Here is a 25,153-nt window from a genome sequence, read left to right on the forward strand (position 1 = left end):
AGGAATGAGACGTGACTGCTGAGCCTTCTAATGAATTTTCTATTTCTGCTGCATGGAGATACAATGACTTCCTACATTTATGACTGATTCACACATTGACTCGCATTTTTGAGTGATCAGTCTTCATTGAAAAGCATAATTGACTATGGTATGCTTGTGTATATTCTCCAAACAGTAACCAAAAGGACACACTTTTGGCATACGTTGGACCCTTCAGAAACCCTACAATATGTGCCTTGTTCAAGTTTTACACCTGCGACATACTAATAATTCTGTTTCACTGTATCAACAAAACAGCAGAAATGAAATAAAAAATATTTAGCTAAATCTTTACTTGTCAATTACCTGAGTAAATGTTATTCTGCAGACCCATAGTTTGCAAGTAGTTATGACATCTTTCTTTGTGTTCTTCCAAGGAGCTGCGTTGTTTGTAACTGCGGCCACAATAGCCACACTTATGTGGTTTACCTACTGTAAGCCAAAAAAATATAAAACAATATTGTTTATTGTAACAGAACTGTTATATGCTATTCTGATGAAACACGTACAGTATACACTGTGTGCACAATTATTAGGCACACCATATCATTATATTTTCAAACTCCAAGCTGTATAAACTTTAACACTTATTGGATTAAAGGATATCAGGTGATGTGTATTTGTGTAATAAAAGAGCCTTTACTAGACTGGCCAATTGTTGGCCCTGTCATCTTTAAGGAGCATTGGCAGGAACACACATTAGAGATGATTTGGCAGTGTAATACTGCCGCTGATTACCTGATAACGCTCTTTTAACGGGCAATTGTGATTTTTAAGCATGCTTAAAAACCATTGTTTGCTGCAAGCAACTAGTCAGTATGGGGACGAGCGATGGCATTAGTGATTGCTCCTCCCCATAGAGTGGAAAAGCAGCAGTCTCCTCCACTGATGAGCAGGCGATTGCCGGGAATGAATGCTTCCCTCCCGACAATCATCTGCTAGATCGTTTAATCTAATACAGCCGTAATGAGATCAAGACGCTATATCAAGGTGTGCATAATTATTATAATTATTAGGCAGCTTGTTTTCCACTGGCAAAATGGGCCAGAAATGAGATTTAACTGTCTCTGAAAAGTCAAAAATTGTTAAGTCTTTTAGAGACACGCAGCACTCTTGAAATTGCTAAAGTATAGGCGCGTGATCACAGAACCATCAAACGTTTGTTGCAAATAGTTTAACAGGGTCGCAAGGGACGTGTTGAGAAAAAAGACGCAAATTAAATGCCAAAAGATTTGAGAAGAATGAAATGTGGCAGCACCAGGAACCCATTATCCTCCAGTGCTGTCATATTCCAGAACTGCAACCTCCCTGGAGTACCCAGAAGTACAAGGTGTTCAGTACTCAGAGACATGGCCAAGGTAAGGAAGCCTGAAACCCGACCACCACTGAACAAGAAACATAAGTTGAAACATCAAGACTGGGCCAAGACATATCTGAAGACAGATTTTTAAAAGGATTTATGGACTGATGGGATGAGAGTGACTCTTGACGGACCAGATCGATGGGCCCTTGGCTGGATCAGCCAGCAAGGTGGAGGTGGGGCACTGATATGGGCGGCAGATGAGCTAGCTGGACCTTTTCATGTTAAAGATGGACTCCAAATCTACTCCCAAACCTACTGCCAGTTTTTAGAAGGGACTATCTTCAAGCTGTGGTACAGGAAAAAGTCTGCATCTTTGAAGAGTTTTTTTTTATGCATACATCAAAGTACTCCACTGCATGGCTAGCCAGTAAAGGCCGGCTAGCCAGTAAAGGCCGGCTAGCCAGTAAAGGCCTTAAAGATGAAAGAATAATGATATGGCCCCCTTCCTCACCTGACCTAAACCCTATTGAGAACTTGTGGACCCTTCTTAAACTGGAGATTTACGGTAAAGAGAAACAGTACACCTCTCTGAACAGTGTCTGGGAGGCTATGGTTGCTCTGCACAAAAAGTCGATCGTCAACAGATTAAGAAACTGACAAACTCCATGGATGGAAGGCTTATGACTGCTAAGGAGGACTATATTGGTCTCTGATATATTTAAATTTTCGGGGAAATGTCAGAAATGTTTATTTGTAAATTTTGAGTTGTTTGTTTATTACTTTCAATTTAACAGATGAAAATAAGTGAGATAGGAACATTTTCCTTTTTTATTTAGTTACATAATAATTCTGTACACTATAGTTGCCCAATAATTATGCACACATAGACATTCTTCTAAGAAGGCCAAAACCTCACTTTTATTTTCTTAAATATTCATGTTTGAGATTTATTAACATTTTTGACAGTTTTGTAGTTGTATTAATTTTTGTATTAATAAAATGAATCCTCAAAAAATACAACTTGCCTTATCATTGTACATACGGTGTACAGATATTTGATTTGTTTCTAAGAGGGGAAACTCACAAAATCAGAAGTTAAATAAAAAGTATAGTACACTACTTATCCTATTGAAAACAAAACAATATTTAAGGTTACGGTTATTTTATAATATTATATATTATACCGTATTCTAAGTTGTTCATTAATGTTCATTGTACTGCACATTATTCTATATTATAGAATTGCTACTTAAAGAGGACCTTTCACTAGTTTAAAAACTAACTATATCAGTGGGCAGAGCGGCGCCCAGGGGTCCCCCTGCACTTACTAGTATGTCTGGACTCCCAGGCTATGAGCTGTGCGCTACGATTGGCCAGCGCTGCAGCAAGGGACAACCCTAATACAAAAACTCCGCCCAGTATAACAGAGGGAGCTGCTGATACCGGAGCCTATACCGGGCGAACGGAGCGGCGCCCAGACATACTAGTATATGCAGGGGGACCCCTGGGCGCCGCTCTGCCCACTGATATAGTTAGTTTTTAGTTTTTAAACTAGTGAAAGGTCCTCTTTAAAGGGGTTTTTATCATCTCAGACATTGGTAGCATATCTCTAGAATGAGGCCCCCAAATTGACAGAAATCACGCTGCGCATGTGCCACAAGCTCTCCATTCACTTCTATAGGAGTTCCAAAAATAGTCCCATAGAAATTAATGGGGCTGCACAAAATTACCTAGCCAGTGATCAACTATTCTATAATCTCACAGAAATAAATGGAGGGGTGTTTTCCATACACTTTGGGGGTCGCACTCTGGAGATAGGTGCGGGTCCCACCTCTGGGACTTACTCCTATCTGACAACGATGGCATATCCTAGCGATATGCCACCAGAGTTTGAGGTGAACATGATAATATAGTTCAAAGCGTTAACTGGTCATGTAAGACTTCATATTCCTCTTTTTCCATGTTAAAAAGGCTATTTATTTTTTAAAGGCTCAGAGTGGCATTAAAAAATAAAAATAAATAAAAAACAAGACATGCTCACCTCTGCCGATCCACCACTTCTCCCATCCCAGCGCTTCTTGGGTCCCTACTGGTTCATGTTTCCTGGTCTCTTTTGAAAGAACAGAAACAGCTATTCTGCCAATTACTGGATGCAGTGTTGACCCACCTCAGTCAATGAACGGGCATTTTCTGTGTGCCAAGAGAGGCTGGCAGGGACCAGGGGAGCGTCAGAACGGGAGTGGTGCGGCATTGGTGGAAATTAGTATTTTTTTTTAGGCCATTCTGAAGGAAAATAAAAAAAATATTGATCCAGACTAATTATGTGCAGTACTACTCATGTATTACTACAGACAATAATCCAGAATCGTGGTGATAGATTCCCTTTAAGTTGCAGCCTAAACAATTAAAGCTTACGTATGCTAGTAAATGTTCCTTTCCTACATGTGCTGGTAAATGTTTCTAATAGTTTAAATTGTATTTTATAGGTAACTATAAAAGTCGCACTTCTTAACGTAATTATCAACAGGAAATCACAAGCATCTTCAGTTATTTTAAAGTTATAGAACTGAGTCTTCTAACTTCATATAACCACACAAATGGTGTTGCCTGCTGTTTCCTCCTTCCTCTGAACATCAGGCCCTCTTACCAGAATGCGTCCTGAGATGACCAGTGAGTGCATCTCTGCGTCTGCATGCATAGTTACACAAGTGACACTTAAAGGGCTTTTCACCAGAGTGTAACTTGATGTGGCGAAGGAGATTGCCTTTCTGGGTAAATGAGGCACCACATTGGTTGCATTGAAAAGGTCGCTCTCCTGGGATAAGAAAAACAAAATTATATACAGATTAAGTAACTATGCATATAAGTAGATTACTAAAACAAATCTATCTATCTACCAACCTATCATGTACTCTTTGTACTTATGTGAGAACAAAAATGTAACACAGTTACAAGAGGAAGATTTCAGCAAGAAAGTTGTTTTCTCACTAGCACTGTATGACTTCCGTCGTCTGCAGGTTTGATAGAACATGAGGCTTTTAGACTAGACCTGCCAGTTCCTTAACGCTTCACTGGCTGGGTCAATTTGATCTGAAAATCTAATTTTTTTTTCTAAATCAGAATGGCACATCACAATGCAAATTCAACCTCATTTAAATAAAGTGACTGCAACATTTTTGTGTTGAAGAGCCACTCTTCCTGATCAGCAGTTTTGGAATAAACCAATATCCAATTTTGTATGTTGTGGCATTTGGTGTTTTTTTTTTTTTTAAATGTAGCTTTTTTTTTTTCAAAGGGTCTTTAAAATATGCTACTGAAGCAGCAAAAATAAAAAGGGAACTCATTAAAAATGCATTTCAGGATCACAAGTTCATTTCAGCGTTACATTCTTATATTTAAATGAAAGGCACTTCATTATAGCAGTTATAATAACTTCTTTTCATTTACATTTTCCCATGTATTTTCCCTTTCAATTTCTTCTCCATTACCTGTCTGTCCCTAAGCGGCCAAATCAGGGAGGAGAATGAGAGGGTGAAATAAAAATGAGCAGGCAACACTGCGCTGAGGGACATTATCCATTATCCTTGCAGGATATTATCATGGGGTTTTGAATTAATAGTCTCAAGAGCTCACAAAACTCATAGCCCATGACTGTATGTTTAGAAAAGTGAAAGCCTTCCCAATGAGTATTGGCAATGAATTAGCACTACTACAGTCTTCTTGTTGCGAGGGTCTTCATTGTAAGCTACAAATCCTATACCTACTGTACTATGGAATTGCATGGAAAAAGTTTTTTAGTTTAGACCTTAGGCAGCTTAAAACTATGCTTTTTCTGGTCCAGTTGGTCGTGTTTCAATAATTGGTTTACAACTCAACTATGTTAGCGACTAAAACCATTATCTTCTTTTTAACTGATTCCACCAACAAAATAAGCGTCTTTTCACTAATGGGCAACCAATGTAAGATGTTTTTTACTGTAATTGTTCAGTAGGTGAGCACTTCAGGCTCTGTAATGAATCTGCTCAAAATAGGCACAGCTTTCTAACCGATGCCCCAATGGGTTTAGGCAGCTGCCTAGCAACATGTAGAGGTGATCACTCCATATCTGCTCTTACTTGGGTACATCTAGTGTGGTTGTCTATAGAAGTGAACAAAGCACTATAAAGTAAAACACAGCCATTAAAGGGGTATTCCCACCTCAGACATTGATGGCATATCGCTAAGATATACCACCAATGTCAAATTGGGGTGGGTCCCATCTCTGAGACTCACTCCTATCTCCAGGATGGGCCACTTGAAGTGAAGGGACAGCAGCCGCTCAAGCACGGGCCCACTCTGTTCACCACTATGGGAGTTCTGAAAACAGAAACGCGCTGACTCAGCTATTTCCGGCAGTACCATAGAGGTAAACAGAGAACACCCTGTGCATGCACAGTGTGCTATCCTTTGCTTTGCGGTCCTAGTTCTGGAAATCCGCACCTATCCGACATTGATGGCGTATCCTAACGATATGCCATCAATGTCTGAGATAGGCATACCCCTCTTATACCCTGCTGTCAAGTAATGCAGGAAAAGGTATGATTTTACGAAACGGCTTTAATAATTTAAACAGGTAGTGCTAAACAAACAACAAAATCTAAGGAAGTTCAGAAAGGCCTCCTGCAATACTTCTAAGCGGGGATACTTCAAGCATGTCCACATTTGATTTCTGCCTAATTGCAAATAGGCCTAACAGAAAAGCCACAGCGAGTATTTGTATGAAATTAGAAGGATACAGAGGCACAGTAAGGCCCCACAGACCTCTATAGGTGCTATATTATGGCTTCATATAACTCAGGGTTACATGGCATCTGTCAGCAGATTTGTACCTATGACACTGGCTGACCTGTTACATGTGCACTTGGCAGCTGAAGGCATCTGTGTTGGTCCCATGTTCATATGTGCCCCCATTGCTGAGAAAAATTAAGTTTTGTTATATGCAAATGAGCCTCTAGCCGCGACGGGGGCGATGCCGTTACACCTACAGACTCTGCACTTTAATTGAAAGGCCAAGCAGTGAAAACATCATAATGCCTGGCCCTGTCAAATAAAGTGGAGAGGGTGCAGTAGTTGCTGAGAGAGCTGATCCTTTGGGAATAATGCCCCCGTTGCTCCTAGAGGCTCATTTGAATATATTAAAGCATCACTTTTCTTAGCAATGTGGGCACATATGAACATGGGACCAACACAGATGTCTTTAGCTGCCAAGTGCACATGTAACAGGTCAGCCAGTTTTATACGTCCACGTGCCTTTTTATACATCCACGTGCATAAGCATGAGCCCTTGGAGTCCAAAATGTGGGAAAATAATGTTTTTTTTTCTATATATTTACCTAAGTGCCATCATTTTTCCAAATTACTATTGAACCAACACTCAAATTCATAGTGAATAGCATTCAGTAAGGTCCTCATTCGTCCAAAAATCTGTTCTTAGATGATGCCACAGTCTAATACCTTCCTATATGGGCTACAAAACTATCTAACTAATGGGTTAATTAGTACAATTACTAATTTTAATTATATATAATTAATTATCTATTTTATGATTTTTTTTTAAATATCAAATAGCACTACCGTACATCACTATTTTTGTCACCATACCATATTTTCATTCAAACTGAAATGCTAATTTAAAGCAGGATTCTGGGAAGTGTACATACAGAAGTCTAGCATATTAAGATACAGGCAAGAATGAGTCTCCTATGACTGACAGGAGGGAAATTTTAAAAAGTCCTGTTGCTTTACAAATAGTTTGTTTGGTCGCTAAACGTTTGAAATTCTGATGTATGTGATCTAACTGGGCTTCCAGTTCTCTGGTGTACGGTTAAATGATTATGTTGATACTGTGTCTTGGAAACATGTGCATCCAGTCTCCTTTTGATTCATATTTAGCAGATATGAAGAATTAGTTAACATTAATGAGATCAAAAGGAATTGCTACATGAAGACCTTAGAAGGAAACCTCAGATTTGACAAGTGTTTACCAGTGCATTAAAACTTGATGATTCCAATAACTTCTAGAATTTTACATTATTCTATAACATAGTTGCCTCTCCAAACAGAAGAGCACATGCATCTCATGCAAATTAAGCATATTTGAGCAAAATCTGAATTTATAGATTTACTAATGTCTAAATTTATCAATAATGAAATAAATGAAAAAATCAATAAATTATTATTACGTAATGTTGATTGGGCTTCATTTGAAAACGAATGTATTTTGCAAAAGGTTTGAAACAACACATGCAAAGATCCAGAATAAAATTTAATTTCTTGGCAGACTGAAGTATATATTGTAGTATTATATATTATTATGATAGTATTATTTCAGTTCTGGCTCTCCTCTTGGTGTTTGAGTACATTACGGGCTGCACAAGAACTGCAGTTAAACTTTTTTTCAACAAGATAGACCATTTAAAATATACACATGACTATACAGATTTTGAAAATAGCTCCAATAATAATGAATGGTGCATTGTCTAGATGAGAGTAAGGGCTCCATTACATATGCAGATTTCTGCCCCTTAATGAGCTCCTATCCATGATACGGCATGTTGATCGGTGCTCAATAAGTGTCATGCTGTAATACGATTGTTTGTACTCATACAGCTTTAATTTTTCAGGAGCACATTCTCTGGTTACACAAAGTGATGTGCTTCTGACAAAATTTAGGTACTGCATAAAAGATGTGATCACCCAAAAAATAAAATAAAATAAGTGCTTGTTTGATCGGCGATCAGCCTCATGTTTACGTGGGGCAATGATCATAAATGAGCATTGTTCACTCTCATCTTTATTAACAAACAAATGGATCCCACAGGAGGTTGCCACGCTAATAAATCGAACAAGAAAAGAAAAATCAGGTGGTCTCTAGGACCTTGGCGTGTTATTGCAGCCTCACCGGCAGTATATTAAAACTAATCTTTATTATTTTGCTACTAAAAAGAACATATAAGTCTAGGGATCAAACAATTAAAGCTATCAGGAATTGGTCATACACGGGATGACAGTCTTTATTGCTGAAATGTGATTCACTTCTAAGCTAGTGTGACCCTAAAGGGTTAAAGCCGCGCACTCAGTGCCCACATGTATCAATTCAGAATCCCTATACGACCTTCCTGCCTAAAAACTGAAAGCCTGCTTCCCTACATGTTTCGCCGAGCGATTCGGCGTCTTCAGGGGAAACTCACAGGTACCTCGGCGAAACATGTAGGGAAGCAGGCTTTCAGTTTTTAGGCAGGAAGGTCGTATAGGGATTCTGAATTGATACATGTGGGCACTGAGTGCGCGGCTTTAACCCTTTAGGGTCACACTAGCTTAGAAGTGAATGACATTTGAGCAATAAAGACTGTCATCCCGTGTATGACCAATTCCTGATAGTTTTAATTGTTTGATCCCTAGACTTATATGTTCTTTTTAGTAGCAAAATAATAAAGATTAGTTTTAATATACTGCCGGTGAGGCTGCAATAACACGCCAAGGTCCTAGAGACCACCTGATTTTTCTTTTCTTGTTCACTCTGAGTCACCAGTACGGACTCCATGCAGTTCTGGGGGTGATTACCTCCATAATATGGCACCAGCAAACACAGCATAATAATAAAAGGACTTACTTTTCCCCACTGGCACACAATGGATACAACATATTGAGCACCAAAATGTCATATTTGTGGAAACATTAAGATTTTTACTTTACACCATTACACCAGGTGAATGAATTTTTGTAAAACACATGTAGGCTCAAAATACTTACTATACCCCTTGTTAAATTCTGTGAGTGGTGTGGTTTCCAAAATGGGGGTCACTTCTTGAGAGGGTTTCTTTTTTTATTTATCCTCAGTGCTTCTGTAGCTGTCGGCCAGTGCTATATAAATCACCAAACTAGGCCTCAAATGCACATGGTGCTTTCTCTTCTGAACTCTGTGCCCATGCAGCAATTTACAACCACATATGGGGTGTTAGCGAATTCAGAAGAAAATGGGTAAAAATTATGGGGTAATTTCGCTTCTGTTAAACCTTGTGAAAATGAAAAAATCATTTTTCATTTTCAAAGCCAAGTGTTTCTGAATTCTATATAAATTCTATGGGGTCAAATATCTCACTACAGCCCTCAATAAATTCCTTGAAGGGTGTAGTTTCCACTTTTTGGTGGATTCCACTGTAGGGATACCTCAGGTCTCTACAAATGTGACATGGTGCCCGAAAACCATTCCAGCAAAATGTGGCCTCCAAAAGCCATATGGTGTGCTTTCCCTTCAGAACCCTGTGGTGAATCCATACAGCAATTTACAAGAACATATAGGGTCTTGCAGTATTCAGAAGAAAATGCATAACACATTGTGGGGTGTTTTTCTACTGTTACCCCTTGTGAAATAAAAAAATTCTGGAGCTAATGCAATATTTTTTTTTAAAAATTGAATTTATCATTTTCAAAACCAAGTGTTTCTAAAAAAAAAATGTAAATGCCTATGGGGTCAGAGCAATCAGTAAATTCCTTAAGGGTAGTTTCCAAAATGGGGTCACTTTTTGGGAGTTTCACTGTAGGGGTACCTCAGGGTGTGCCATGTGACATGGCATCTAAAACCATTCCAGCAAAATTTGCCTTCCAAAAACCATTTGGCACTCCTTCCGTTCTGAGCCCTGTGGTGTGCCCATACAGCAGTTTACGACCACATATGGAGTATTTCTGTAAACTGCAGAATCAGGGTTATAAATATTTGTTTTGCTGTTAACCTTTGCTATGTTACAGGAAAAAACGGATTAATGGAAAATCTGCAAAAAAAGTAACATTTTTAAATTTTATCTTAATTTTCCTTTAATTATTGAGCAACATTTAAAGGGTTAACAAAGTTTATAAAGCAGTTTTGAATAATTTGAAGGTGTAGTTTCTAAAATGGGGTCAATTGAGGGGCTTACATAGATATCACCCATAAAGTCACTTCAAACTTAATTGGTCCTTAAAGTAAATTTTGGAAATTATCTTTAAAATTTAAAAAATAGCTTTTATAATTCTAAGCTTTTTAATGTTCTAAAAAATAAAATGATATTTACAAAATGATGCCAACATAATGTAGACATAAGGTGGATGTTTACTGATAACTGTTTTTATCACTATCCCTCTTAAAAGCTTTAAATTTACAAAATAGCAATTTTTTAAAAATATTCTGTAAATTTTTGATTTTCCTAATAAATAAAGGTAGAAACCATATCGACCCAAATTTACCAATAACATGAAGTACAATGTGTCACAAAAAAAGTTTAAGAAGGCATTCTAAAGTTATTACCACATAAAGTAACACGTCAGATTTGCTCATTTTAGCAGGGTCTGGAAGGGGTTAAAAACAAACAAACCATGTAGTTTGTTACCATCCCTTTACCCATAAGCATATATGTTGCTGTCACTCTGACATTACTTGTTGTCTTGTCGTTAAAGAGCTTGAGAGGAGTTGGATACAGTCCTAGGAGACCTCAGAGTGTGATACACAACCAAAGTTATTCAGACAGAATTAAATCTGATGGCTGATTCTACCAAATTGGTCACAAAAGGAATATAGGGAAACTCGTTAATCTCTAGACATCTTTAGACATGATTTCAGGGACTTGGGTAGTAAGCTTAAGGCAAAGACTAGTGCTGAGCGAATCAAAGTATCTGAAGTGGACTTTGATCCGAATTTCAGGGAAAATTAAATTTGCCAAAAGGCCAAATTTCCTTGTGCTTCGTGGTAACTAATCAATTTTCACTGAAATGGCAGTAAAAGAAAATATCATACTCACCCGTATGAAATGTCGTGCGCAGTGACGTATGACACCACCATGCTGGCCAACTTTCATTCTTTTTGTAAATGAAGGCTTCAGGGCACTGAGCATGGTCAGCACTGAAAAGCTGAGGTGCACCTCCAGGTGCACTGAAGGTCTAATTTGCATACAGAATAAATATATATTTTTTTCTTGGCAATGCTATAACCGATTTTCACAAGACAGGTTTCATTCTAATCAGCAGGGTCAATTCTACTAGATACTAAACCTGGATTAATAACGATGATACTGCTGACAGGTGATCTTTATCATTAATGACCAATGTCAGACAGCTACTGCCAAAGCAAATTAAATAACGGATGCATCAAAAGTGGCATAGTTGCTTATCACAAGAATATAGTTTTGCCTCTGTAGAAATCACTAATCCGAACATAGATGGAATATTGTGAAAAAGGACAACCAAGGTAAATAAGGAAATGGGTGGATTGCAATACCGACAAGGCAGGTTAACAAATTTAGGATTGCTTAGTCTGAAAAAAAAGGTTTAGGGGAGACCTAATTACAATGTACAAATACATTAAGGGACAGGACAAAGATCTTGCTGATGATCTTTATATATCTTGGCCGGCTCCCATAACTATGTCTAGAGAAAAGGTTTTACCATCAACAGGGATTTTCTATTGTAAGAGCAATGAATGAGATTATAAAACTCTTTCAGAGGAGCTTGTTAGCATCAATTCATTGAAAAAGTTCAAGAAGGGTCTGGATGCTCTTCTTGGATAGAAAAGTATTGCAGGTTATGAGTACTAGATTTCTGGAGATGGGATGTTGATCCAGGGATTAATTGTGACTGCCATATTTGGAGTCGGGAAGGATTTTTTCCCCATGAATATGTGGCGATTTGCATTGGGTTTTTATTGTTTTTTTTTTTGCTTTCCTCTGGATCAACACTGAAAGACTATAAGCTGGACTTAAAGGGAACCTGTCACCTGGATTTTGTAAAAGCACACAGAGCTATGGGGACTGGGTATTGCAGATGTGCTAGCGGCCATCTAGCAACCCATGTCCTCAGCTCTATACACAAAATCCTGGTGACAGGTTCCCTTTAATGGACCTCTGTCTTTTTCCAACCTTACCAACTATGTAAATTTAACTATATATCTGTAATATGGCTTTGTGCATGATGCCATAGGACTTATTCATATTCACACAGTACACCTTTTTATGGGTTACATAGTAGCATAGGCCAAAAAAATACATTTGTCTATGCAGTTCAGTCTGTTATCCTGCAGAGTTGATCCACAAAACAGCAAAGAACCGTCATGATGTAGAAGCCAATTTTCCTCATTTTGTGGGAAAAATTATTTCCCAACACCAGTCAGGCAATCAGAATAACTCCCTGGATCAACGACCCATCTCTAGTAACTATAACTAATATTATTACACTCCAGAAATACATTCAGGCTCCTCACCATCAAAACCTCCTTAGGCAGAGAGTTGCATAGTCTCACTGCTCTTACCATAAAGAATCCTCTTCTATGTTTGTGTACAAACCTTCTTTCCTCTAGATGCAGAGGATGTCCCCTCGTCGCGGTCACAGTCCTGGGGATAAATAGATAATGGTAGAGATCTCTGTACTGACCCCTAATATATTTATACATGGTTATTAGCTCTCCCCTCCATCATCTTTTTTCTAAACTAAATAACCCTAATTTTGATAATATTTCTGGGTACTGTAGTCCACCTATTCCAGTTATTACTTTAGTCACCCTTCTCTGAACCCTCTCCAGCTCTGCTATGTCTGACTTGTTCACAGGAGCCCAGAATTGTTCACAGTACTCCATGTGTGGTCTGACTTGTGATTTGTAAAGTGGTAGGACTATGTTCTCTTGATGCAACCCATTATCTTATTGGCCTTTGCAGCAGCTGCTTGACACTGGTTGCTACAGTTAAGTTTATTAACTAAAAATGTGTAGCAGTATACTGTCCTTTTTTGTGTTAATTACTTTACACAGTTTAGCCCCTTCAAAAATGGGCGATTTTGTTTTCCTTTTTTAGTCCCAGCCTCCCCAAAGCCATAACTCTTTTATTTTTCCATTCACATATGAGGGCTTGTTTTTTGTGGGACAATATGAACTTTTTAATGGTAGGGCTGAAACGATTACTCGATTGAATCGAGTAATTCGACACAAAAAATTCCTTGATGCAAATTTTTTGCATCGAGGATTCTTTGTGTCATGTGACCACGAAGTGGGAGTGAAGTGCTTGCTATTACTTACCGCTCTGTGGTCACCCGCCGGCCCACACTGCGCTGCAAGTTCTTCCTGACACATTGTGATGGTGGCACTGGGGGGCAAGTTGGTGGCACTGGTGGGCAGTTACTGACACTGGGGGGCAGGCTGGTGGTACTGGGGGACAGTTAGTGGCACTGGAGGCAGATGGTGGCACTGGGGTCAAGCTGATGGCACTGGGGGGCAGCTGGTGACACTGGGGGGCAAGCTGGTGACACTGGGGGGCAAGCTAGTGGCACTGGGGGCAAGCTGGTGGCACGGGGGGGCAAGCTGGTGGCACGGGGGGCAATTCATTTTTTCGTATTAGATTACTCGATTAATCGTAAAAAATTATCGATAGAATACTCGATTTCTAAAATTATCGTTTACTGCAGCACCATTTACAATTTCTCACAATGTAGTGGGAAGTGGGAAAATTCCAAAGGGGTGGAATTATGAAAATAAAACACAATTCTGCCACAGTTTTTTGTCACAGTTTTGTTTTTACAGCATTTCCTAGCAGTAATACTGTACTGACCTGTTACTTTCATTCTCCGGGTCAGTACGATTAAAATGTATAATTTTTTTTGTGTTTTAATACTACAAAACATTTTTTTTTAAACTTTGGAAAAAACTAATGGGGTCATTTATCAAACGGGTGTAAAGTAGAACTGGCTTAGATGCCCATAGCAATCAGATTCCACCTTTCATTTTTGGAAAATGAAAGGTGGAATATGACTGGTTGCTATGGGCAACTAAGCCAGTTTGATAAATGACCCAATAATTTTTTCTTTGCATCACCATATTCTGCCCCCTAAAGCTTTTTTAGTTTTATGTGCACAGAGCTGTGTGAGGGCTCATTTGTTGCATGACTTTTTATTAAATTTTTGTGGGAGGTAAAGCGATCAAAAATGGCAAATTGGCCATTTTGACTCTTACATTTCGCCATTTCCATTTTATCCGAATTGCGATAAATATTTTTATATTTTAATAGTATGGGCATTTTTGCACGCAGTGATGCCCTTGATGTTTTTAATTTTTTATGTATGTGTTTATGTGTGTACAAAAACTCCGGCTCCACCGATCGGTTAGTTAGTAGTTACTTAGGTAGTTTTATCTGCAAAAATTAATATTTTACTGTGCAACCCCTCTACAATAAATATATAATAAATATATTGAAGAGAATAGGGCCCAATACTGAACCCTTTGGTACCCCACTAATGACAGTGACCCTATCTGAGTGTGTACCATTTACAACCACCCTGTTTTCTATCACTGTGCCAGTTACTTACCCACATACAGAAATTTTCCCCCAGTCCAAGCATTCTCATTTTATGTACTAACTTTTTATGTGGCACAGTATTAAATTCCAGGAAGTCAAGAGTTTCCAGGCTCAGTTTTTTTTTTTTTTTACCCCTTTTTGAATATTGCCACCACATTTGCTAAGCACCAATCCTGTGGAACAGACCCTGTAATTATGGAGTCCTTAAATATCAGAAATAAGGGTCTGTCTATTACTGTCACGAGGGTATCAAGAGCCACGTCTGACTCCGTTATACCCGGGGTCAGGAGGTCGCAGCGGATGGCTGCGCGCTCTATATCTAAAGATCACATTGTTTCTTAGTGATTGTTTTCTGTGTTTGCCTTGCTATCCTTTTTGTCTCAATCAGGGATCCGTAGCTTCTCCTCCTCAGCTGTTTCTTGTCTGCCACTCCCAACCTCCTTATATTCTCCCCTCACTCTTCTCTAGTTGCCAGTTATAGAGCTTCCTGCCTGGACATCTATACTGACCCACTGGAGTTGTGAATCCTGGTTGTCGTTCCAGAGTGCTACCCTCCGGATCCCTGTTGGGCTTCTTGTTGTCTCCTGTTGTCGCCCACCTGGGATTATATGTTGAGTTTGTATTGTCTGTCCTTCCCTTGGTGTTTTCCTTTAGAGCTAGTGGTGCGGACTAGTGTTCCCACCGCCCTGTTCACTATCTAGGGCTCAGCTTAGGGAAAGCCAGGGCTTTAGGCACGTGATCGGCGTATGGGTGAGGAACCCGTCTAGGGACGTCAGGGCAGCCAGGTGCCAGCCGCTAGGTGAGTCAGGGGTCACCACCTTCCCTCTCACTTGGGCAGGGCCTTCCTTGTTCCCTCCCTCTGTGTCACATATGTGATAGTCACGCCGACCGTGATATTATAACTGGCCTTTACTTTTTGAGAAAAAAAAAATAAAAATTTCTTTTTGTTGATTTTTTTTTCTCTACTTAGAATCCAATATGGATCCTATTGCTGCCTTGGCAAAACAGCTTCAAGGCCTGTCTTTGGAGGTGGCAGGATTGAAGGCGTCTGTCCTCCAACAACAGCAGCAAATGCAGCAGACCGCACCGCCAGCGGTTGCTATGGGTAACCAGGTTGTTACAGAACCCAAGGTTGTTCTTCCTGACAGATTTTCTGGGGGAAGGGACAAATTTGCGACGTACCGTGAGGCCTGCAAATTATACTTTAAGTTGCGCCCTTACTCCTCAGGTAATGAAGAACAGCGGGTTGGGATTGTCATTTCCCTGCTTTAGGGGGACCCACAATCCTGGGCGTTCTCGTTACCCCCTGGTTCCCAGGCTCTCCGGTCAGTGGAGGGATTTTTTGGGGCTTTGGGTCTCATATATGATGACCCTGACCGAGTCGCCCTGGCTGAGTCGAAGTTACGGAGACTCCTACAGGGAGATCGGTCAGCAGAGGAATATTGCTCAGAGTTCCGTAGGTGGGCTACGGATACTCAGTGGAACGACCCGGCTCTCAGGAGTCAGTTCTGCTCTGGGTTATCTGAAAGGGTTAAGGATGCACTGGCGCTGTATGAGACCCCCCTTTCCCTTGATGCTGTTATGTCCCTCTCTATCAGAATAGATAGGCGTCTTAGGGAGAGATCGAAAATTCCTGAGCAATTGGTTACCTCTCCCAAGCAACAATTAGTCTGTACTGACTTAGATGAGCCTATGCAGCTAGGCGGAACTTCTCGTCAGGTCCGTCCTCCTGAGGTTCGCCGTAGGGGGGGGGGCTTGTTTTTTCTGTGGGGGGAAGGGTCATTTCATTAATGTCTGTCCCTCCTTTCTCAAAAACAAAAGACCGTCGGAAAACTACTAACCCCAGGCTGTGCGGAGGATGTCAGCCGGGGGGTATACGTTTCCTCCATACGAACATCTCAATTTGTGTTACCAGCGGTTATTGTTTTTGGTGTTAAGACGGAGTCTATTTCTTTTTTTCTAGACAGTGGAGCAGGGGTAAATTTGATAGATGCCCATTTTGCCCGCACTATGGGTTTGTCTCTCTGTACGCTGCAGAGACCTATTCCCGTATTCGCTATAGATTCGGCTCCTCTGTCTCAGAGAAACCTCACCCACATTGTTCATAATTTACACCTTCGGGTAGGGGACCACCATAATGAGTGTCTTTCATGTTACGTTCTGGAGGGCCTTCCCTCTCCTGTGGTATTGGGTCTTCCCTGGTTGGTAGCGCACAATCCAGTGGTGGATTGGCAGGCCAGGGAGATATTGGAGTGGAGTGAGCATTGCAGAGAGAATTGCTTAAATAACAATTGCTTAATCGCCTCCATAGCTTCCCTACCTACATTTATTTCGGACTTTGAGGACGTTTTTTCTGAAAAGGGTTGTCAGAAGCTACCACCTCATCGTCCTTATGATTGCCCGGTTAACCTGATTCCCGGTGCAAAATTACCCAAGTCCAGGTTGTATAATCTTTCGGGTCCCGAGAGACAAGCCATGAAAGATTATATCTCCGAGAGTCTGGCTAAGGGACACATCAGACCCTCTTCTTCACCCGTGGCTGCAGGGTTTTTCTTTGTTAAAAAGAAAGATGGGGGCCTGCGTCCTTGCCTAGATTTCCGTGAGCTAAACCAGATAACCATCCGAGACCCATACCCTCTTCCTCTCATTCCTGACCTTTTTAATCAGATTGCGGGTGCTAGGTGGTTCTCCAAACTTGATCTTAGGGGGGCCTACAATCTGATTCGTATCAGGGAAGGAGATGAGTGGAAGACAGCTTTTAACACCCCTGAGGGGCATTATGAAAATCTAGTTATGCCTTTCGGTCTGACCAATGCCCCCGCTGTCTTCCAACATTTCGTTAATGATATTTTTAGTCATCTCATCGGCAGGTTTGTAGTCATATACCTAGATGATATCTTAATTTATTCGGCTGATCTGAAAACACATGAGGTGCATGTCAGGCAAGTACTGCAGGTCCTACGGACAAATAAATTATATGCGAAAATTGAAAAATGTGTCTTCGCCGTTCAGGAAATACAGTTCCTGGGATATCTATTATCTGCTTCAGGTTTCCGTATGGATCCTGGGAAGGTCCAGGCAATTTTAGATTGGGATCTTCCTGAGAACCTTAAAGCCCTACAACGGTTTTTGGGTTTCGCAAATTTCTATAGAAAGTTCATTAAAAATTATTCAGTGATCGTTAAACCCCTTACCGACATGACTAGGAAGGGGACTGATTTTTCTAAATGGTCTGACGCCGCTAAAGATGCATTTTCCTCTCTAAAAGAGAGGTTTACCTCGGCACCTGTTCTAATTCAACCTGATGTCTCCCAGCCTTTTATTGTTGAGGTAGATGCGTCAGAGGTGGGAGTGGGGGCTGTATTGTCTCAGGGTCCGTCTCCTGGCAAATGGCGCCCTTGCGCTTTCTTTTCCAAAAAATTATCTTCTGCAGAGAAGAACTATGATGTTGGAAATAGGGAACTGTTGGCGATTAAGCTGGCGCTTGAAGAGTGGCGTCACTTCTTAGAGGGAGCAATCCACCCCGTCACGGTGATTACGGATCACAAAAACCTTCTGTACCTAGAATCGGCTAAGCGTCTCACCCCTAGACAAGCTAGGTGGTCGCTATTCTTTACCAGATTTAACTTTGTAATCACCTATCGTCCTGGGGCAAAAAATACCAAGGCAGACGCGTTATCTCGTAGTTTCCCTGGAGGGGGTAATGCTAGTGATCCGGTACCTATTTTACAAAGAGGAGTGGTTGTCTCTGCTGTACACTCTGTTCTAGAGGGAAAGGTGTTAGAGGCCCAGGGGGACGCCCCGGCCTCTTGCCCCTCAGAGAAATTGTTTGTACCGTTAAACCTGCGTCTTGAATTATTAAAAGAACATCATAATTCGGCACTTGCTGGGCACCCGGGTAGTAAAGCAACCTTGGAGCTATTATCTCGTCGTTTTTGGTGGCCAAGGTTGCGTCAGGATGTAATGGATTTCATGTCTACTTGCTCTACTTGTGCACGCGCGAAAGTCTCTCATACACGTCCAGCAGGGTCTTTATTGCCTCTTTTTATCCCCAATAGGCCATGGACACATCTGTCAATGGATTTCATCACTGACTTACCGTTGTCTGCGGGTAAAACAGTTATTTTGGTAGTAGTAGACAGGTTTAGCAAAATGGTACACTTTATTGCGCTACCCGCACTTCCTAATGCTAAAACTCTTGCTCAGGTGTTTATCAGTGAAATCGTGAAGCTTCACAGGGTCCCTTCCGATGTGGTTTCGGATCGGGGAACCCAGTTTATTTCTAAGTTTTGGAAAGCTTTTTGTTCCCGTTTGGGGGTACACTTGTCCTTTTCCTCAGCTTTCCATCCTCAGTCGAATGGACAGACTGAGCGTACCAACCAAAACCTAGAAACATATTTAAGGTGTTTTGTGTCTGAAAACCAAGAGTTGTGGTCATCATATTTACCGTTAGCTGAGTTTGCCATAAATAATCATTATCAGGAGTCCACTGGCAAGTCACCATTCCTTGGTGCATACGGTTTTCATCCCCAATTTTGTACTTTCAAAGAGGGGGGGTCTTCTGGGGTTCCCGAAGAGGAAAAGTTTTCTTCATCTCTTTCTTCGGTATGGCAGAAGGTGCAAGTTAACTTGAAAAAGATGAGTGGTAAATATAAATGCATGGCCGATAAGAAACGGTCGCCAGGTCCGGACCTAGGGGTGAATGACTATGTGTGGTTGTCTACTAGGAATATTAAGTTGAAGGTTCCCTCTTGGAAACTGGGCCCTAGGTTCATTGGTCCTTATAAAATAGTAGCCGTCATTAACCCTGTGGCTTTTCGCCTGGAGCTACCTCAGACTTTTAAGATCCATAACGTCTTCCATAAATCGTTACTCAAGAAGTATGTTCCACCTCTAGAACCATCACCACTGCCACCTCCTCCTGTTATTGTGGATGGTAATCTGGAGTTTCAAATAGCCAGAATTGTTGATTCTCATCGGGTCCGCCGCTCTCTTCAGTATCTGGTGCATTGGAGGGGTTACGGTCCCGAGGAGAGAATGTGGGTTCCAGCGTCAGAGGTAAACGCCAACAGGTTAATTCAGGCTTTCCATGCCTCTCATCCGGAGAGACCTGGTCCTGAGTGTCCGGAGGCCCCTCGTGAAAGGGGGGGTACTGTCACGAGGGTATCAAGAGCCACGTATGACTCCGTTATACCCGGGGTCAGGAGGTCGCAGCGGGTGGCTGCGCGCTCTATATCTAAAGATCACGTTGTTTCTTAGTGATTATTTTCTGTGTTTGCCTTGCTATCCTTTTTGTCTCAATCAAGGATCCGTAGCTTCTCCTCCTCAGCTGTTTCTTGTCTGCCACTCCCAACCTCCTTATATTCTCCCCTCACTCTTCTCTAGTTGCCAGTTATAGAGCTTCCTGCCTGGACATCTATACTGACCCACTGGAGTTGTGAATCCTGGTTGTCGTTCCAGAGTGCTACCCTCCGGATCCCTGTTGGGCTTCTTGTTGTCTCCTGTTGTCGCCCACCTGGGATTATATGTTGAGTTTGTATTGTCTGTCCTTCCCTTGGTGTTTTCCTTTAGAGCTAGTGGTGCGGACTAGTGTTCCCACCGCCCTGTTCACTATCTAGGGCTCAGCTTAGGGAAAGCCAGGGCTTTAGGCACGTGATCGGCGTACGGGTGAGGAACCCGTCTAGGGACGTCAGGGCAGCCAGGTGCCAGCCGCTAGGTGAGTCAGGGGTCACCACCTTCCCTCTCACTTGGGCAGGGCCTTCCTTGTTCCCTCCCTCTGTGTCACGTATGTGATAGTCACGCCGACCGTGATAATTACATTACTAAGGATCTGTCTATTACATTACTTAATTCTCTTAGGATATGAGGGGGTATGCCAAGTATACGTTTAAACTACTGTATATTCAGAACTGATGTGTTATTTGAAGAAGGAATTATTTTTGATTTGATGAATCCAGTTATATAGTGCATTCACATACCGTATGTTTGGATCTCAGAGTCCATTGACCATTGACTATTCAGATATTTATCTATTAAGGTAGGCTGATATATGTCATGTTACATAAATACGTACCATAAAATCTAGTACAATATATACTGAACAAAAATATAGAACACAACACTTTCGGTTTTGCTCCCATTTTGCATGAGCTGAACTCAAAGATCTGAAACATTTTCTACATACACAAAAGACCCATTACTCTCAAATATTGTTCACAATTCTGTCTAAAATCTGTGTTAGTGAGCACTTCTCCTTTGCCGAGATAATCCATCCCACCTCACAGGTGTGGCATATCAAGGTGCTGATTAATTAGAAACAAAATTCCTCATTTTAAATGGCGACCACAAACATTGCGTGAACAGATACTTTATTTTATGCATTGATAAATAATTTCATTTTTTCCTGTTTATTAATGCAAACGGTTAACAGCTTGTGATCCAAGCATGAAATCAGGTCAAATAATAAAAAGAATGATCAGGATTTGATTTGTAGAGTGACTTATTGTGCTTTCTCCTATACATCTGTTTACAGTATGACCTGAAAATGCACTGATAACATTTGAAGAGTGTGGCAAATCACAAGAACATACATTTCTATGAAATTGTTCGGACAAAAAATAACCGGTAAAATAACTAAATATCCAGAATACTTTTAACACAACCATGCAAACAAAGTTCACATAAAAATGAGCACCACAACACAAATAAAAGCATGCAACAGAGATGAGGATATGTTTGTGTTTGAACATGTAGAATTTCCTAGAGTGGAATTCTAAGTTTGCCATTCCCTCCCTTACTTGGGTATTTTCTTTATGTGTAATCATTTTTACAATTAATTAACATAATGCAGTACTTTAGAACAGTTTTCTACATGTGGACTATCTCTTGTCAAAAGGAATACTCTCATTCTCTAGTCTAATTCTGCTGAAGACTCCATGATACAATTCATGTACTGCAGACCTGGCCCAAGTCTAGAGAACCTGTCTCTGAGTTCACAACTGCCAAAGGAGCAACTCTACTACCAGAGTACCGATGAAGTTAAGAGATCATACTTTATAGAAGGTCAAGAACCATTCAAGTCGTGCAAGATAACAAAAGTAAGGCATTTTCTCATTTATGGCATAAGAAAATGTACCGCTGTGGAAAGGACTATCCCCACCGGCATCTACTACACTTTGAGACATGACTTTTGCTGCTTTGTACTACTACTACTAATACTACGATAGGTTCAGTAAAGAATGATTTAACTCATTACAACCAACTTATTACTGCCTCTGCCTTCTGTGTTTAGTGCATATCACTCAATGAACACTATGCAGTGAATAGAGGATGCGGCAATGCAGACTAACAAATAGTGTGGCCAATTTATCACCCTTTTATCATTCATTTTTATGTTTAGAGTTCCTTTACAATTTATAATGATATCTACTTAATGCTCTTAACTTTAAAGGGGTTGTTTCTCTGATAAAATAACAAAAGATCGGATACTCACCAAGTAATCCTCTGCCATTTCTAGGACTGGTCCTCACGCCAGTATGTGTTTATAGGCTGCAGTGGTGACGTAGCCATATGGCACCTGAATGCTTTAGGCAGTCACTGAAAGACAGCCATTTTAAAAGTATCTTCCTACCCTAATTGCCAAGGTAAACTCTGATTCGAGAGATTTTGTTGAAGATTGTAGGACAGAGAACTGAATATTTCTGTTCTGTGTCATATGTCTAGGATCACTCTATCAATCTCCTGGTAACTAATCACATTATACCCATCTTGACAAACAAGGAATTATATACCACTCAATCAAACCAATGTGTGTCAAGCAATGGAGACATGCAATGGAGACATGGAATTCCAATTTTAGCCCCTCTCAATATTAACCTTAAAGGATTTTTCCAAGATGACTATGTTTTTTTAACAGATAAGCTCATGTAGTTGATTTCCTAATGTACATCTTCCTCATGCTGTACTTTTTCAGTCTGGACTCCCCTGACCTATTTTCACCATGTAAACAGTCCTGTATGCAGCACTTCCTGTTGCTGTATCCAATAAAAAGACCTACAAACAAGTTTGGGACTTTATTTTGTTCTATTAATTTATATTCATTATAAAGTACTATCTCAACAACTTTTTCTAGTGGTTTATAGGTACACCCCTGAGCATCATTTGCGTGACTACATGGATATTTGTAAAGTAGTGCACTGCAGAATTTAGTTTATTACATAGGAATGTGATTTTGTATGTGCTGAAATGTATGTAAGGCCCCACAATGGATACGCAATGTATACTAAACTCCAAAACAGCAGTGGCATGGACAATGTTGTTAAAGAATATGAGATCAATGTGTATTTCTTACATAAGGCTACTTAATTTTAATGGAATTATTTTAACAGAATGAAATATAATCATTATTTGGGAAATGGAAAAATTAACTGGGAAATAGTTGTGTTTAATGCCGAATAATAGGTATTCTGGAAAAAAAAAATTAAATCTATAAAAACAGAAAGGGAGATATGGAAACAGCAATGGGCTCAGATTCTTCCATTCCTCCAACAGCAACTTGTAAGGCAGCATGCATGCTTGGCCACAGCTGTGCACAACTCTTTCACATGGTGGGAGGAAGTGCAAGACTGGGTTCTCCAATTTTAGCCATTATATTAGCCTCAGGACCCAATGGTCTAAAATGTATCACCAATCCTGTGGATTAATGATAAATTAACAACCATTCAAAGCAGCTGGTGTTAGGCTTTTTTCATACTTCTGTGTCTGTGATGACATCCATGAAAAAATGGTCAGTGGTTCATTCATGAAGATGTCCGTGCTTGGTTAGTGTGTCCATTTTTTGCCCTCCGTTTGTCTGTATTCCACGAACACTGCTAGGCTGAAAATTATTTTCTAGAGAATCTACTACCAATGATCTGTAAAAATCACTTACAGAGCACAGATGGCACATTTTTTTCACTGACCCATAGAGTTCAGGCTGAACTGGATGGACATATGTATTTTTTCAGTATTATAAACTATGTTACTCTCTTACGTTTAATGGGAGTATTTGGTCTGCATCACGGACCAAAGTAATGCATGTTTCCATGGTCAATGGAAAATCACTGACATTAAAATCAATGGGTAAGTGTTCTGTCCGTGGAGAACACGGACAGCACACGTCTGTGATTCATTGACATGTGAAACAGGCCTCTACAGCCTCCAAAAGTCTTCAAAAAACATTTTTAAGATCATGGTCAGGTTTATGACAAGGCTGATTAAAGTAAGACTTTGGAGGTTGTAAAAGAATCTTACTTTGGGCAGTAGCTGATGTTTCAGTACTCCCCAGATATATTAAAAGGTTTTCTGAATCTCAACATTTACGGCCTGTTAGATGCAGGTCCCATCCCCGACCCTCCTCTTGTGGGTGCTGTGGGTAGAGAGGTGGCTGCGCATTCGTGGCTCTTTCCAAATAGGCAAGTAAATATGCTCACCTATTTTCTGAACTTGACCAGGCCTATAGCACAAATCTTGAGATGGGAAGCTTAAAAATTATTTTAGTAGGCTATCAGGCCATTCCATCTTTGGCACACGTTTGAAAGTGAATATATTATCCATTTGAAATATACAATCTTGGGAGGTGGATATGGTAAGCCAAAAGAGGGCATTTTGGGATGGAGCAAAGGTAAACTGTACCAGAAATAAAATGTAAAAACCTAAATAGTTGTTGTAGCTTACAGTACATCTTTTGCTTCAGCTTTTTGCAGGAAGTGAGATGTAGATGAAGGTTATGTGCAGAATAACTATTCTATAAAATAGATATATAAACTCCCAGACAGTAATTCAGACTGCCAATGCTTGTCAATGCTGATGTCACAGCTGTTTTGGAAGTGTATAGTTTACATTGTGTTACTGGCCAACTGTCTTATATGAAGCCACATGTTCACTACATTTATAGCATGCCATGACGCATAACTATTTTCGGCCTTTAAAGAAAGAACTATGCCAGGCCTTACCAGTGTGGCTTCTTTTGTGTACCATGAGCACATTGGGGCCGATGCATATTATCCCACAGATATCACATTTTAGTTTTCCGTTAGGAAGTCGAATACCTCCAACTCCTGTTAAGGCTTTGGTGCCTTGTCCGTTCAGTGAGCCATTCATTTTCTCCCCAGCAGCATCAATCATGCGTAAATCTTCTGCACACTCTTCTCCATTCATTTCACAGGCACGTCCATTCTCCTCATCACTGTGGGTCTCTACTTTTATATTGCCAGCTAAAAGAGACAAAGAAGGGAGCAAAAACTCAGTACCACAGAACTGCAGCGGACGTTATATGTGATTTAAAGGGGGGAGTTTGTCAGCAGTTTAGATGTAAAACTACTGACAACACCAGGAAGAGCTGGAAAAACATACTTTATGCGAAGCTTTTATTATGAGGAGTAGTGTGTATATGAGACATCTGCTGTGTGTATAGGAGGGGTGCTGC

The 25,153-nt window shown here is 40.4% G+C and overlaps 1 protein-coding gene across 8 annotated transcripts in view; it reads right to left on the reverse strand.

Moving 5' to 3' along the window:
• Positions 1 to 25,153, reverse strand: part of IKZF1 (IKAROS family zinc finger 1) — a 155,405-nt gene that overhangs the window by 24,483 nt on the left and 105,769 nt on the right. For 4 of the 8 annotated variants that reach the window (XM_040431833.1, XM_040431835.1, XM_040431832.1 and 1 more), the window contains 3 exons: positions 24,681 to 24,941; positions 3,990 to 4,157; positions 346 to 471 (listed from right to left, as the gene is read on the reverse strand). In XM_040431833.1, coding sequence (XP_040287767.1) covers positions 346 to 471; positions 3,990 to 4,157; positions 24,681 to 24,941 — 555 coding nt within the window. The remainder of the gene's footprint in view (positions 1 to 345; positions 472 to 3,989; positions 4,158 to 24,680; positions 24,942 to 25,153) is intronic. The other 4 variants (XM_040431836.1, XM_040431834.1, XM_040431838.1 and 1 more) reach the window with 2 other exon arrangements.

The sequence above is a fragment of the Bufo bufo genome, chromosome 5, assembly GCF_905171765.1.
Source record: "Bufo bufo chromosome 5, aBufBuf1.1, whole genome shotgun sequence".
NCBI lineage: Eukaryota > Metazoa > Chordata > Amphibia > Anura > Bufonidae > Bufo > Bufo bufo.